Consider the following 14,725-nt stretch of genomic DNA (forward strand, 5'->3'; position numbering starts at 1 on the left):
GATAAAACAAGGCTGGAAGCTTCTAAATTAAAGGACATGACAGCCAAATGCAATGTATGACCATGACTAGATACTGGATTTTTTTGAAACCAGCTATAATAAACAAATGGGAAAATTTGAATATAGACTGTGTATTATTAGATGAAAGCATTATATTAAAGCTAAATTTCTTCATAGGATAACGGCATTATGGTAGATTAGGAAAATTTTAGGAGAATGTTTTTGTTTTTTGGAGATATATTGCTGAAACACTTAGGGATGAAGTGTTATGATGTCTGTAATTTACTTTCAAAGAGTTCAGTAAAAAAAAATGTTAACAATTGGTGAATTTAGGGGAAGCTATGTGGGTGTTCATTATACTATTCTTTTAACTTTTCCATAGGTTTGACACTTCAAAATAAAAAAAGAAGTTCTCCTCTCTCAAGAAAAAAAGTGGTAGCATACTGTATGCTTTTCTTAGTGATCACTTAAGGATTTAAGACTCTACCGAGCCAGACTAAGAAGATGGCTAAAAGATAACAAAATTTATCACCAGCTGAGTTTTTAATAATACTGATGCTATGCTTAGATTAATATTAAATATCTTTTATTGCCCAAATCTGTTGACCCTGAATATATTGAAATGGCTGGGGGAAAAAAAATCACTTAAATCACAGAATCACTTTTAAATATTTGGGGAAGCTGGGTAACAGGTACAACGAAATTCCTTGTAATATTTGGCAACTTTTTTTGTGTGAAATTATTTCAAAATAAAACATTACAATTTTTTTAATCAAATAAAAAATTTAAAAAGGGTAAAGTACTTCAACACTCTGACTGCTGAACACTTAGTTTACAAAAGGCCTACTGCAATTTTAAGTATAATATGCAAAATTCCTTCCTAAGAAACTATACAATTTATAGATACAGCATGCTGGAGAAAGGTAGGCAGGAACTCTGTGTATTTTACTGTGTAAATTGCCCAATCCTGGATTCACACAGCAAAGTAAATAAAAGTGTGACATTTTAAAAAGTTTAAAACAACACAAATAATTCAGCAGCAATTTCTTTAGGTCCTTCTGTGTGTATTTCTTGAGTCTATGGGTCACAGAGAGTGAAAAATAACTGAAAGCAATAATATGTAGGAGGCTAATTGCTGACACTGCTGTACCTGTAAATATGCCTTTTCATTTTCCCCACAAAACTGTTAATATCCGCGGCAAAGACTGCTAGTCATCAACAGCAATATCTATTCTCCTTTTCTTCCTTAAAAACACCCAGTTTTTAGCTGGGCAAATGCCTGGAATAAGTATTGGATAAGACTATATAAGATGAAGAAATATATGTGATTTCTAGAAAATATGTTTAAAGGGGGAGGGTATTCCCTTCTTTGCTTTTTTCTTCCACCTGCCAGCTGGAATGCAAGAATGGTGGCTGGAGTCAGGGAGCCTAATTGGACCCTGAGGTAGGATGGCTGCAGCAGACTATTCTGTTTTTACAATCCTCCCTTTCCGCTCTGTCTTTGCTGTAGGGCTGAGGATACCTCTCTGCCCCACTGACTTTGGGCATGGTCTGATTGTTTGGGATAATGAACTGCTAGAAGACAAGACACAAACAGAAGTTTTAAATATGCTCCTATGGTTTGGTTTGCCTTCTCGATTTTGCCATCTGCCTTGAGAATAATACGGCCCAGAGAGCTGCTGGTCGCATGATGAGGAGACACGTGGAACAGTTCTGAACCCAACCTACAGCTGCAGTCAAGCCACGCTCAGCGGATCCCAGCTAAGCTCAGCAGATCCATATCCCATGAGTGCAAAATAAATGCTACTTATTTTAAGCCACTGAGTTTTAGGGTTATTTGGTATGCAGCTTATCTGTAACAACAATAGACTGATACAATGCCAGAGCAGAAAGAGAGGAAGCTGGGGCCAGAATGAGGAGGAGCTGCCATCCTAGTCCTGGGCTGCCTGGCTCTGCATTAAGTTGCTGTTACGTTTTTCTGAAACTTGCAGCCCAAACCAGTCCTAACACATTCCCATTCTTCACACAACAGCTCCAACAGGCATCTCAATGACATTATTGTCACTGGGCTGCCTTAACACTGTTTCATCTTCCTTTTCCCTCTTTTGTTTTTTTTAAATCTCATTCCTACCCATCTCCGCTTTCTGTATTCTTAAACCCCACCCTGTCATGCTATCCCCACATCATCTCCGCCACGATTTTCAAACTGCTTTGGTCTGACCCATATGTATCCCACTAAGATCTAAGCAGGTAATCACAACAGACAGCAAAAACAGAGAGTCCAAACCTAATGCTTTCATCACACAGGTGGATGTTACGCTATGTGGGCTTAGGAATTAATCTTGTATACAGGTTTTATCATTTAATAAAATTGGTTGAAATCTGGCTAGCAAAGGAATGTTTTTAAGCATCTACTATGTGTCTAAGTAGCATCATTTAAGCATCTACTATGACATGAAAGTTTTGTTAAATCTTAGATTAAATGGTATTTAAAATAGAATTTTACTCATATTACAAATGAATGTAGGACTTAAGTATTAATAGGATTTGAGATGGAGAAGAGTTGCGTTTTATACAACTGGCAGATACTTAGGCAGGTAATATGAAGATACTTCTTTTTATGTATTTCTTGATTAGTAATGTATAGATTTCTTTATTTTAACTGCCCCTTTAGAATATTAACCTCCATAAACTCTTATATCCAGTAGCAGAAACTGATAAATATCATATATACTTTAGCCCTATACACACTGTTACTAAGATAAGGTTGGTTGGTGAGCTGACAATAACATCTAGATGAATAACTGTGATAAGATCTTAGCCACCAGACCACTGAAGTAGCACCTACTGCAGAGCAGTTATTAAAATATAGGTACTCCTAGAGAGTCAGAGGCTTACCTGTATTTTATCATTATGCAGGTTTACCTTTCAGCCAAAGCTGTCTTACAGAATATAAATGCCACGCTTCCCTTTTCCTTCCTAATCCTCCCGCTTTTATCTTTTCTTCCTACCACATTTGGAGGCTCATGTGCTGATGTATTTATACACTGTGTGTGTGGTCGTGAGTGTGTGTGTAATGGCAGCAGGATCTGTAAAGTCCAGATATGGCAAAAGAGTGAAATTCACTGTTTTGTTTCTCTTTTCCATATGGCAATTCACACTCTTATTTGCACCTCGAATTCGTAGGAATATGGCAAATGCCAAACATGCTGTGTTTATAATCCAGGAAATTTCTGAATTAAGTCTCTTGCCCCTCAGAGGTGTTACAGGCCCAAATCAGACCCCCAAAGCTACAAAGAAATGAGGGATGACTCTACGTAAGAGAGTCCCAACAGAAAGGCAGTATAACTTAGTAATTCAGAGTGTGGAGGTGAGAGTCACAATTAGTGTGACTCTCACCACAGTCACTAACTAGCTATATGACATTGGACACAAGTCTTAACTTTTCTGAACTTCACTTTTCACAGCTGGGGGCAAAGCTTTAGGATCACATTTGAAAATATAAAACTTAGCTAATATTTGGATTTTAGTAAGCACTGAATAAATATCAGCCACTCTTGTTATCAGAAACTTCCCTGTAGGACTTGCTTTATTCTACTTCCACAGTGGGATTCTGATCATCTTGACCTCACACCTTATATCCAGGGGAAATAAAGGAGCACTACTAAGAAGAATTACTCAGAAAAGGAAGGTAATAGTAAACCCAGAGAAACCAATTCTGCGGGTCTCAGTCCTCCCTGCTTTTGGTCAGCTGCTAACTATTCTCATGTTACTAATCTTTGTAACGTCTAATTCTAGAAAAAGAAATCATGCTGAAAGAACTCAGCTTCTTGAAATTATGATTTTAATACTATGTCTTCAAAGCCAGCATATTACCTGGTTGCTTTTGCCGGGGTTTTGGCAAATTGGTCACACAGGTATGTGGGCACATGAGGATATTGCACGGATGTAGAGATCCCTCCAGAAAGAGCTGTTTTGTCTGAGATATATGGATCCCTCCTAGTGGAGTTTTTGGCAATGTGTTGGCAGGCACCAGAGCAAGACAATAAACTCCAACTTGATGAATGCTATCGATTGCCTAGAAAAATACAAAGAAAAATATTCAGTGAGATTAATTTCATACATTTGACACCCTCCTAACATAATCCATTACTCTATTCTAGGGTTTTTCTTTCTCCATCTATTCTAGGTCTAGAATCTGGTAGATTATTAAGATCCTATACATCTAAAGGTAACTAATCCTTTCAATGATGGCAGAGGTCAACAGAAGAAGGGTTAAGATATGATCTAAACGGAAGAGGTGGACACTGATTTCCAAGCCTCAACATATTCTCTCTTCAGTGATAATGTCACACACCTAGAAATTTTGTTTTGGTTCTTTTAATATTTTAGCTGTCCAAAATAGCTCAATTAAATAGAGGCAAAGAACGTTTATGCTGAATACAACAGAAGCTCTGTAAGTGGGCCCCTGAGTAAGTGTCTCACCAGGTTAGCAGGACTCCCCTCTGCAAAACATCTGGGCGAGGCCCACCGCACACGGGGCACTGGCAGCCACCAGCTCCCTCAGTGCACCTCTGCTCCTGCCACACACCTGTGTGCTTGTGGCGCGGCAGTGGTGCTCGCTTCTACACTTTTTATGCCAGTTGTTCTTGCTATTCTGTTCACATAATTTAATTAACTACTAAGTCAACTGATACAATATCAGTGCAGGATGACAGAAAGAGCTATGCTTTGGAAAGACTTATTAAAGGTGAGCGCCTAAAAATCTACTGCTGATAGGTAGACAAGTTAATTCTAAAAAGTAAGGATTATGTATTACAGTCCCTTTTCAAATACTCATGTTCTAGCCTAACTTAAAGAAAATAAAACCAGAAACCAAACACAATGCATTTGGATGTAGTTTATGGGAATAATTTGAATTGGAACTCAAATCGCTGTACCCATAGTCACACTACTCTACATGAAATGAACACACATTTATGTTTTGTGTTAAAATGTAATGCTTGATGAATTTCTCATTTTTATGATTTTCTGCTTCAACCACCTTTTAAAACTGACCAACCAAACTTACCAGTTCCAAACATACCAACTGAGAGGGCTCTACTGCATTAACCAGTATTAACTGAAAAGGCGATACAGCCTTAGAAGGATACACCAACAGTCATAAAGACAAACAAGACCTTTTATTGAAACAAGTTAAAAGGTCAAAGAATAAACTTGAAAATCAATATTCCTCAGACTCTACTACTGATCTACAGAGACAACTGGGAAATCGCAAGTCTGGCAGTTCCTAAGTCTCTGGCATCTGAGAATACACAGAAAGTTAGCAAATGTGGCCTGGATTCCCCACTGAAAATACACTGCCTGGTAAGTCGTCTCTTGACCACCTTCCTTAGAAGGTGCTGAGTTAGGTATTTAGATTATTATACAGAGACCTGGAATTAAACAACCTCTGGTCTCTACCTACTAGAACATATGATGCCCTTACTGTTCTACTACGGATCCAAGTGCCCCAAGCTGAGAAGAGACAGGGAAAACAGTGCCCTCGTATTTCATGCTCAAATCAGACCTCCAGTGACTCTGATAAGAATTTGGATTAGTAAGTTAGCACATCATGTAATTCTTATAGTTGCTCTTTAGGGAAAAGTGACAAACATCCTGGAGAATTTCACTTTCCTACAATAGGAAAAAATGTATAATTCACCACAAGATTCAACCATTATGCTCCAAAGTTCATTCTGAATAAAATAAGCAGTTTATTTGTTTGAAAATATGAACAGTATAAAAAACATTTTTTGAAGGTCCGATTCTTAGCCATCTATCATAGATCAGCCCAGTCTCACATTCTTTTAGTCTTTTCTGTCTAGTCTACCTTCAGTAGATTCTCTTTCTTTTCTCTGATTTTCCACTACAAATAGCCTATGCTATACCAGCTGATAATTCAGAATCACAGATCCTGAGGATAGAAAGAAATCTTAAAAGTCATCTAGCCCTGTCACTCATCTGATGCTTGCATCATTTCCACAACATTACTACTAACTGGCAGTTAATAAATCCAATGTCCCAAGCAGACAAGTTAGATGTTGGGAACACTCCCAATAACAGATAAGTTGCTTTAGCAAGGACAGCCCATGCTTTCTTTGGCCCTCTATTTACCAGCAAACATTTACTGAGCCTACTATGATGAGGTGCTGGCACAGCTAACGGGTTCTGGGGACTGAGCAGGAACAAAAGAGATAAAGTCTTGGTTTTCACGGGGCTTATTTTATAGTGGATGTAGAAAACAATAAATATAAACATACTTATATGGTGATAAATACTAAGTAGAAAAATAAAGAAGAGTGAGGGGAGAGAGAGTGAAAGGGAATGTTATTTAAGATAGAGTGGGCCCCTCTAAACTCTTTACTGTAGATTATCTTTATGATTATTATTTTTGCTATTAATAATCACCATCATTTACTGAATATAGACAGTAAATATTTCAACTAATCATCTAATTACTATCAATTAATCCTTCTAATAGCTCTGTAAATTAGATGATTTTGTGCCCACCTTACAGGTTAGGAAAGAAGCTCACGGAGGTGATGTAAGTTGCCTACAGGCACATGCGTGGTTGGGAGTGGAGCTGGGACTCAGAGTGCGATTCTAAACGAAGCCGAAGCTCTTCTCATCACTCTAGCCTGCCCCCTCTAGGAACATGTCCCTCATACTGAGCCCAAATCTTTCTTTTGGCGCAGGTCCCTAATAGTTTATGTCCCTAGATCTTTAACTCCACAGCAAAGCCCCCTCAACGCAAGAACAGCAGCCTGTATTTTCTCGGATCCCTTGTACTCTAAGCACCACTTATACCATGTGGGAAGACTGTAGCTGTTAATAAGTAAACTGATTACTGTCAAAAATGTGTCCCACATGTGGACAGTTAAAACTTTCTCATGAGTTTTAACACTCAGGCACAAAAAAGTGAAAGAATTTGCTGAGACAAGTCAATTTAATTGGTTTTGGCAACCTGCGCAGAAAAATACTATGTGGTCCAGAAGGAGAAATGGTGTTAATTACCTGGTTTTGCTAACAGTAGTCAGGATATTTAAATAGTGATTGGCAAAAATAAAAATAAAAATAGGGTGACATAAGGAGTCCATCAAAGAAAGTGCTTAAGCAGTGGCTGCTGCCACCCCTGGCAACAAGGCCAGCCTGCCCGACACAGACCCAGGGGACTCACCTGCAGTACACGGCTCATCCACTGGAAACTGTCTTCCTCAGAAGCGTCGGGTCTTTGTTCCGCTACCACCACAATGCGCTCATCATAAAATACAGACACAGAAAACACAGCAATTCTAAGAGAGACAGATCAAACACATCAGGATGCCTTCACAACCAGTCCTATTTTCTTTGCTCAGTTGGAATACAGAGAAGAGACATCCCCACCACACTACCCAGGAATGAGTCATTTAGAAAAGAAAACGTCACAATCATTACCGTCAAAACAAGGACTCAAAAGACATGTATTAAGCACCACTGTCGTGAAGGTTGGGACACAGTGATAAATAAGACACAGGCTCTGTCTTAGTGGAGTCTGCACGCCAGAGAGACAGAACACACAAATGTAATGTCATGGTGTAATATACACCGGGAGAAAGGACGGCAGGCGCGGGGAGTGGTGTGCGGCGTGCTATGAAGGCAGGGTGCTTGGGGAGTGCCTCCCTGAGGAGGGGACACTGGAGCAGAGACCTGGATGAAGTGAGGACGCGAGCCACGCGGAGATCTGGAAGAAGAGGTTTCCAGGCAGAAGGAACGGAAAGCGAAAAGGTTCTGAGGTAGGAACGAGCTTGGCAGGTTTGAGGAACAGCAAGAAGGCCAGTGTGCCTGGAGCAGAGTGGTGAAGCAGAGAGTGGTGGGGAGAGGTCAGAGCCAGGCCAGGGCGGTCACGGTCACGGAGGACCTGGTAGGCCAAGGGAGGGGGTGTTCTGAGTGAGGTCTCCGCTCAAACGTCCCCTGACTAGTGAGGCATTCCCACACCACCCCGTACACACTGGCCAGCACGCCCCCACCCCCATGTGTTTTTTCTGCATAGCTCTTATCACCATCTCACATGTTACCTATTTCCCTATGTGGTTACTGTCTGTTTCTCCCAATGAGAATGTAAGCTTCACAAGGCCTGTTTTGTTCACTGCCACACCCTGAGCTACTAGAACAGTGGCACACAGTTGGCACCCAATAGGTATTTGTTGAATGAATGAATGCATGAAATAATGGGAAGAGATTGAATATGGCAGCATGCCTGACCACCTCCCTCCCTCCTTTTCTTCCTCCCACACATATTTATTGAATACCTACTGTGTGCCAGGCACTGTGCTGAGTGCTGTGGATACAGCTGTGACCAAAGACAGAAGGTCTAGTGCCCCTTACACCTCATAGGAAGCCACACCATTATAAAAAACTATACACTTCAGGAACTGGTTCTCTATTGGTTTAATTTTTCTTCTTCAAAAAACAAAGGGACATCAAGGTTGCTTTAGTGACATATATCCATGATTGTAAACTACAGAATAGGATGTCAAATACCTTTTCTTGAATCAATAAGCAAAGAAAAAAGGATATCTAATTGACTTTATCCATGGAATTTGAAATTAGCACTTATGTACTGTGTCAATTTGTTCATTAAAATGATATAATAATTTAGTAAGAGACGAGTAAGAGACACAATTTTTAGGTATAAAACTCTTGCAGAGTAGCATCTATCTCCATAAGACTAAATGAGATGACTTCCATATTAAAGGAATGTAGGAAGCTCAACATTTTAGAATATGGAATCAGTCCTCAGGACTCAACAAATAGTAATAATTAAAAACTGAAATAGAGAATATGGTTATGTCTTATTCCCCTCAATTACAGCCAAAGAACCAAACATTTTAAGACAAATATTCAAAGCCTGGTGTCTGCTATGCTTAACCAAAATAACCTAATCACTTGGAAAGGGAATCTACAGAACACAATTCAAATCACACTAAAAAGGTATATTTAGATTCCACTGAAAATTCTAACATTTGAACTTTGTACTACTCACCTTCCTCTATAAACAGTCTTTATTGATTCAACAGCCAATCCAGTAGCAACAATATCATCAGCATTATGTCTTCGACCACTAACCATCAGTAACCCGTCCATTTTTCCAATCACAAACACCAAGCTGCCCTGAAAGGTAACAATGATTTACATAATTTAAGGAGTAAAACAGACACTTTACTTCCTGACTTGAAATAAACCTCATAAAAAATATATGGGAAAAAAACATACTTTTTGAATTCTAAGAAAGTATTTCACATCTCAGCATCTCAGAAATTGGTGGAAAAATAAGTGACATCTTACAATTAATGGGGCCTTACAGTATATAAGAGGAGAATCCATTCATATTTATTCTTAGGAAGGAATTTTATAAGAAAGCAACTAGGATGACACACAAGCACAGTTTATTGTCCCAGCCATGATTATGCATTAGTTCATCTTCTGTATTTATTCACGGGATGGATGCAGAGAAAAATGTTATTTAATACTGGAATCAGGAAGAGATTAAAACAGTTTTAATGTGAGAATGGCTATTTCAGGTTTATAAGGGTAATGTTGTTTCTATCTGGCAAGATTAGAAATAGGCTAATAACGTCAAAGGAAAACTGTAGGAGCCTCTCCTTTCCAGTAAGATAACAGCTGCAGGAAAGTCTGCTGTCAATGCCCTAAAAGCATCACTGTATAAATAATTGTATTATTTATTATTTAATGTAATTATTACTAATAATTCTCCCAGACCCATTTACAATAAAATAACTTTTCCATTCATTACAGAATTCCTAAATTTCCTAGACCATTTACAGTTAGTCGTTATCTAGTAGTCATTTCCATGTGAATGTCTCTCATTGATGTACGATCAGTGCCACCCACTGACTACGCTATGGAAGTAACACACAACCTCTAATCTCAAGAAGCCACTGGCCCATCACAGAAGACAGAAGAGAACGAGCTATTTCCAACACAGTCTGAAAAGTGCTATGGTAGAAGTAAATAAAGAGAATGAGACAGTCACTGCTAATCTCCCACATCCGTTTCTCTGTTTCTTTCACACTGATGAAATTTTTAGCTGGGCCTGGCTGACCAAAATAAAGACTGTACTTCAGCCTCCCTTACAGCTACATGTAGCCATGTGACTAGTCCAGAACAATGAGATATAAGTGGAAGTGTGGCTCAGCAGCTTCAGGGACTCTTCCTTAAGAGAGAGTAGGACTGTGCCCTTTCTTCTTTCCTGAGTCCTGGAACGTAGAGGTGACGGCTAGGGCTCCATCTTGGACATCAACAGTGAAGTTGTAAGCTACAAGGAGCTGGGTCTTTGAGAACTTCTTGGTGCTGAGTGAAGAAGTCAAGACAGTGTAGACTTCTTTCTAGAAGAGTGACTCTCTTAGAGGTATGCCCCCACCCACTGCTCCCCATAAATGGTCGTGAAGAAATAAAACAAAATTAGGTCTTTTCTTATATAACTCAAGCTGTTAAGAGAAGAAAGAGTAAGGAGGTAATTAGAGATGGAAGGAGGTATATGGGCTTAACTATGATAATGAATGCCTATTACTTATAAAATAAAATTCAAACTTCCCATTACTCCATGCAAGGCCCTTTATGATCTGGCTCTCTGCCTTCTTTGTTGGCTCATGAAGCTGGCTGTGAGCTTTGAGAACAGGTTTTGTATCTTAATTCTCTCTATAAACCCGGTGACTGTAAATATTATTTGCTGGAAAACAAATTGTTTTCCTTCGAAGAATTTACTATTACACAAGTTGGAGTGCTGATAATTTACATGAAAATGCTTTGTACACTATTTATTATGGTTTCCCTTTGCTACTGAAGGTGACTTTTTCAGCACTCTTCTAACTTATTGAAACATATTAATCAAATTAAAGAAAGACAGCAAGAATAAGTGAAAAGAGTTTTGAAAATAAAAAATAAGGTATCTATCTGAAGGAGTCAAATGAATTTAGGTAATGAAAGCAATCAACATTAATGCATATATAACATTCTTACAGGAACTGCTCTACATAAGTTAAGAGGCCCTAAACACTCTTGGATTAATTAGAATTTTGTTCTGCTCTGTGAATTAAAGTCCAAATATTTGGATCAGATGCACCAAAACAAACATAAAAGCATCACTTACCGGCCCTACAAACCCCAGCAATCCTGACCGGATGAATGGCACATCCCCAACAGGAGAGCCTGCAGAATTCACTGGAATCACCTAAAAGACAGAAGGAAGAAAGTGAAAATCTAAGCCTTTTCTTTAAAAATGTATTTGATTTTAGGTATCTTTTAAAAAATGATATACAACAAGTAATACTTACTTGTTGAAAAACTAAAATTATATAAATAGTGAATACAGGAATCCTATCCATTTATTTATTTGTTTGTTTGTTCATTTGTTTTGTTTTGTGTTTAGGAATCCTACCCCTTTAAGAGATAACAAACATTTATAATTTATTGTTTATCTCTCTGGACTTTTTTACGATGATATATTAACATATTAAGAATTTTTTTTTTGAGAAAGGGATCGTAGTATATATACTGCTTTGCAACTTGCCTTTTCATATAATCTATCTTGGATAGCTTTACAAGCTGGTACTAGACTCTCTAGCTCCCTTTGTACAATAGTTCTGTACCATAAAAATAGCATGGAGGACAAGATAGCACAGCGTCAAATGTAAGTTCAATTGCTGGCTCTGCAGCTTACTAATATGTGGACCTTGGGCAAGTTCTTGGACTTCTCTAAACCTCTGTTTCTTTGGCCATGAAATGAAACTCCCACTGCCTCTCACAGGCTTAGGGTAAAGATTAAGGGAATGTAAACAGATTTGCAGACATAAGCACAGTGCCTGGCCCAGAATCAGTACTCAGGAAACTATTAGAGTTAATAACTATTAGAAAGTAGCCAGTATTCTTGGCTGTGTAGGTCATTCTAATTTTCCACTATTACAAACAGTGCTTTACTGAATACTCCGGTACATATTTTTGGGCATTTGTATAAGGTATGTGTCTTTTCAATTTTAACAGGCTACCCTACAAAACTATTGTATCAATTACACTCCCCCAAAAAACCGTATCAGAATGTGTCTTCCTATACTCTGACTCATACTATGTATTATCAATTTTTTCCAAACTTTGCGAATCTGGTAGGCAAAATAATATCCACTGCTACTTTAATTGCATTTCTTTATTAGAAACATGGATGAATTTTGTTTGTGTATTGGCCATTTGTATTTCTTTTATAAACAGCCTGTTCATGTCTCCTGTTTATTTGTTCTATTTGATTGGGGTGTTTTTTTTTCCCCTTTAATTTTTAAGATTTCTTTTTTTTCTATACAGGGAAAAAAATAACAATAGCTAACATTTATTAAATGCTTATTGTGTGCCAGCTACAAGACCAGATGCTTTATAGTTAATCCTCAAGACAAGCCTATGAAACAAGATTATTACTTCCATTTTACAGATGAGAAAGTGAGGCACAGAAAGTTTCATATGCTTCAAATTAAATAGCGATTTACTATTCCAAATAGTAAGTTTGGAATGGAAAATTAGCTCTTTGCTCTTATATGTGGTGTGGAAGCATTTCTAACCAGTGGCTTATTTTTAAAATCCACTTTTATTTTATGACCAGTCATTACTAGGTCTTTTGTCCTAGTCAAATGTTAATCATATTGGAAAACTCCTCAGGGTTTTGTTTTGTTTTTTAAGATTTTTATTAAAATATAGCTAACGTACAATATTATATTAGTTTCAGGGGTACACCATAGTTATTCAACATTTATATACCTAAAGAAGTGATCACCATAAGTCCAGCAACCATCTGACACTGTACCATGCTATCACAATATTATTGACTATATTCCCTATGCTGTATATTACATCCCCATGACTTATTTGTTTTATGCCTAGAAATTTGGACCTCTTACTCCCTTTCACCATCCCCCAACTTTTAAAATTTTTCAATTACAGTTGACATTCAATATTATTTTATATTAATTTCAGGTGTACAGCATAGTGGTTAGATATTTATATAATTTAAGAAGGGATTCCCCCAACTAGTTTAGTACCTACCTGGCACTATACATAGTTATTACCATATCCCTGATTATATTCCCTATGCTTTACTTTACATTCCCATGACTATTTTGTAACTAGCAATTTGTACTTTTTAATCCTTTCCCCTTTTTACCCTGCCCCTCAATCCCCCTCCCATCTGGCAACTATTAAAATGTTCTCTGTATCTCTGAGCTTATCCCTCAGGCTTTAAATATAAGAATCTAGTAAGAAAACGTTTAGAAACTTTAATTTGCAAAACCAAAGCAATAGTTTTCTCCTTTTTTGGTTAGGATTTTTTTTCTACATTAGTATCATTCCATTTACATTGCAGATTTCAAAATGTCTTCATCACTATGGACCTAGCAGTGTGGTATTAAATCTTAAGAATTTTGATTAGGTAGCTGCTCTCGTAGAAAAGGATCATAATAAAATATTATCAGTATCTTCAAACACTACTTGAGGATCTTGTTTATAGTAAGGTAAATGCAGCAATAAAGAAAAATTGAGGTATTGGAAATATATGTAGTCCAAGCACTTTAAAATAAGAGAAATAGGGCAAGATTTCAATAAGTAAAATGTATATACATTCAGCAGAGGTAGTTAAGTCACCTGTGAGTAAACCTAGCAGTACATATGCTTGAAGAGTTTATGACTGTCTACTCCCATCTAGGTGACTTGGTCACAATCTTTGACAGAAGGGCGAGAATGTAGCAGTCACAGTGATGACGATGGAAGTAACAGATAGACAGTAATTTATATTATACCATTTTAAGGTGTGTAAACACAACTGATGGTCAACCTACGAATTCGCAACCTTTTTCAGATACCACACCAGTTATGTAGGGAACACTAGTTACATCTGTTATTACATAATTACATACATTGATTTTCAAATGGGATGGTAGATAGATGTGCTCTGCCATATTGAACCACTAGTCTAGATTACAGAAAAAGGAAGCTTAAGGAACTGAAAATCAGCAGTGGTCATATAAGCTTGTGTGAAGGGGGAACATGGCCCATAAACCGGAGTTATCTGTTCCCTAAAAGGTACCCTAAGGCAGGTTAATCCCAATGATTACCTGGGCAAACTTTCATTACAATCTGGCTTCACGTGCAGAGCTGCCTGCAGGAAGACGATGTGCTAGTTATGCTAGAGTATGAGCTGTTTGAGGTGCTCTGTTTGTTCTCCTGATGTACCCCAAGCATCTAGAACAGTGCCAGACACATAGAAGGTGCTCAATTAATACTTGTCTGCCTGAATGTTTGAATTATGGGAGTAGTCTGCCCCTCTGATAGGACGGTGCTTCATTTGTCATTAGTAACCTGCCATTCTGGTTTACATGAGACTTTTACGAGCTCAGTTAACTTGAGTCTACGCTTGACGGATGGAACCATTCTCACTATATACTCTCAAAATTAAATTTTTGGGCTTATAAAACTCAAATCATGGCATATCCACCAGAGGAATTTTTAGGAGGCCTTTTACCCTTTATTTTTATTCAACAGATAAATAACAGTACTTCCTGGATGTCAGGTGCTGTTCTAAGCATTTTATAAACATCAACTCATTTAGTTCTCACAACAATCCTATGAGGTAGGTACTGTGATTACTCAC

At 37.9% G+C, this 14,725-nt stretch overlaps 1 protein-coding gene across 6 annotated transcripts in view; it reads right to left on the bottom strand.

Moving 5' to 3' along the window:
* Positions 1–14,725, bottom strand: part of DIP2B (disco interacting protein 2 homolog B) — a 220,793-nt gene that overhangs the window by 55,637 nt on the left and 150,431 nt on the right. For all 6 annotated transcript variants that reach the window (XR_012493969.1, XR_012493968.1, XM_074325685.1 and 3 more), the window contains 4 exons: positions 11,192–11,272; positions 9,065–9,192; positions 7,220–7,334; positions 3,877–4,078 (listed from right to left, as the gene is read on the bottom strand). Coding sequence is in view for 4 of the 6 variants with exons in the window: in XM_074325685.1 (XP_074181786.1) it covers positions 3,877–4,078; positions 7,220–7,334; positions 9,065–9,192; positions 11,192–11,272 (526 nt within the window). In the remaining 2 variants the exon portion in view is untranslated. The remainder of the gene's footprint in view (positions 1–3,876; positions 4,079–7,219; positions 7,335–9,064; positions 9,193–11,191; positions 11,273–14,725) is intronic.

The sequence above is a fragment of the Rhinolophus sinicus genome, linkage group LG02, assembly GCF_036562045.2.
Source record: "Rhinolophus sinicus isolate RSC01 linkage group LG02, ASM3656204v1, whole genome shotgun sequence".
In the NCBI taxonomy this organism is placed as follows: Eukaryota; Metazoa; Chordata; class Mammalia; order Chiroptera; family Rhinolophidae; genus Rhinolophus; species Rhinolophus sinicus.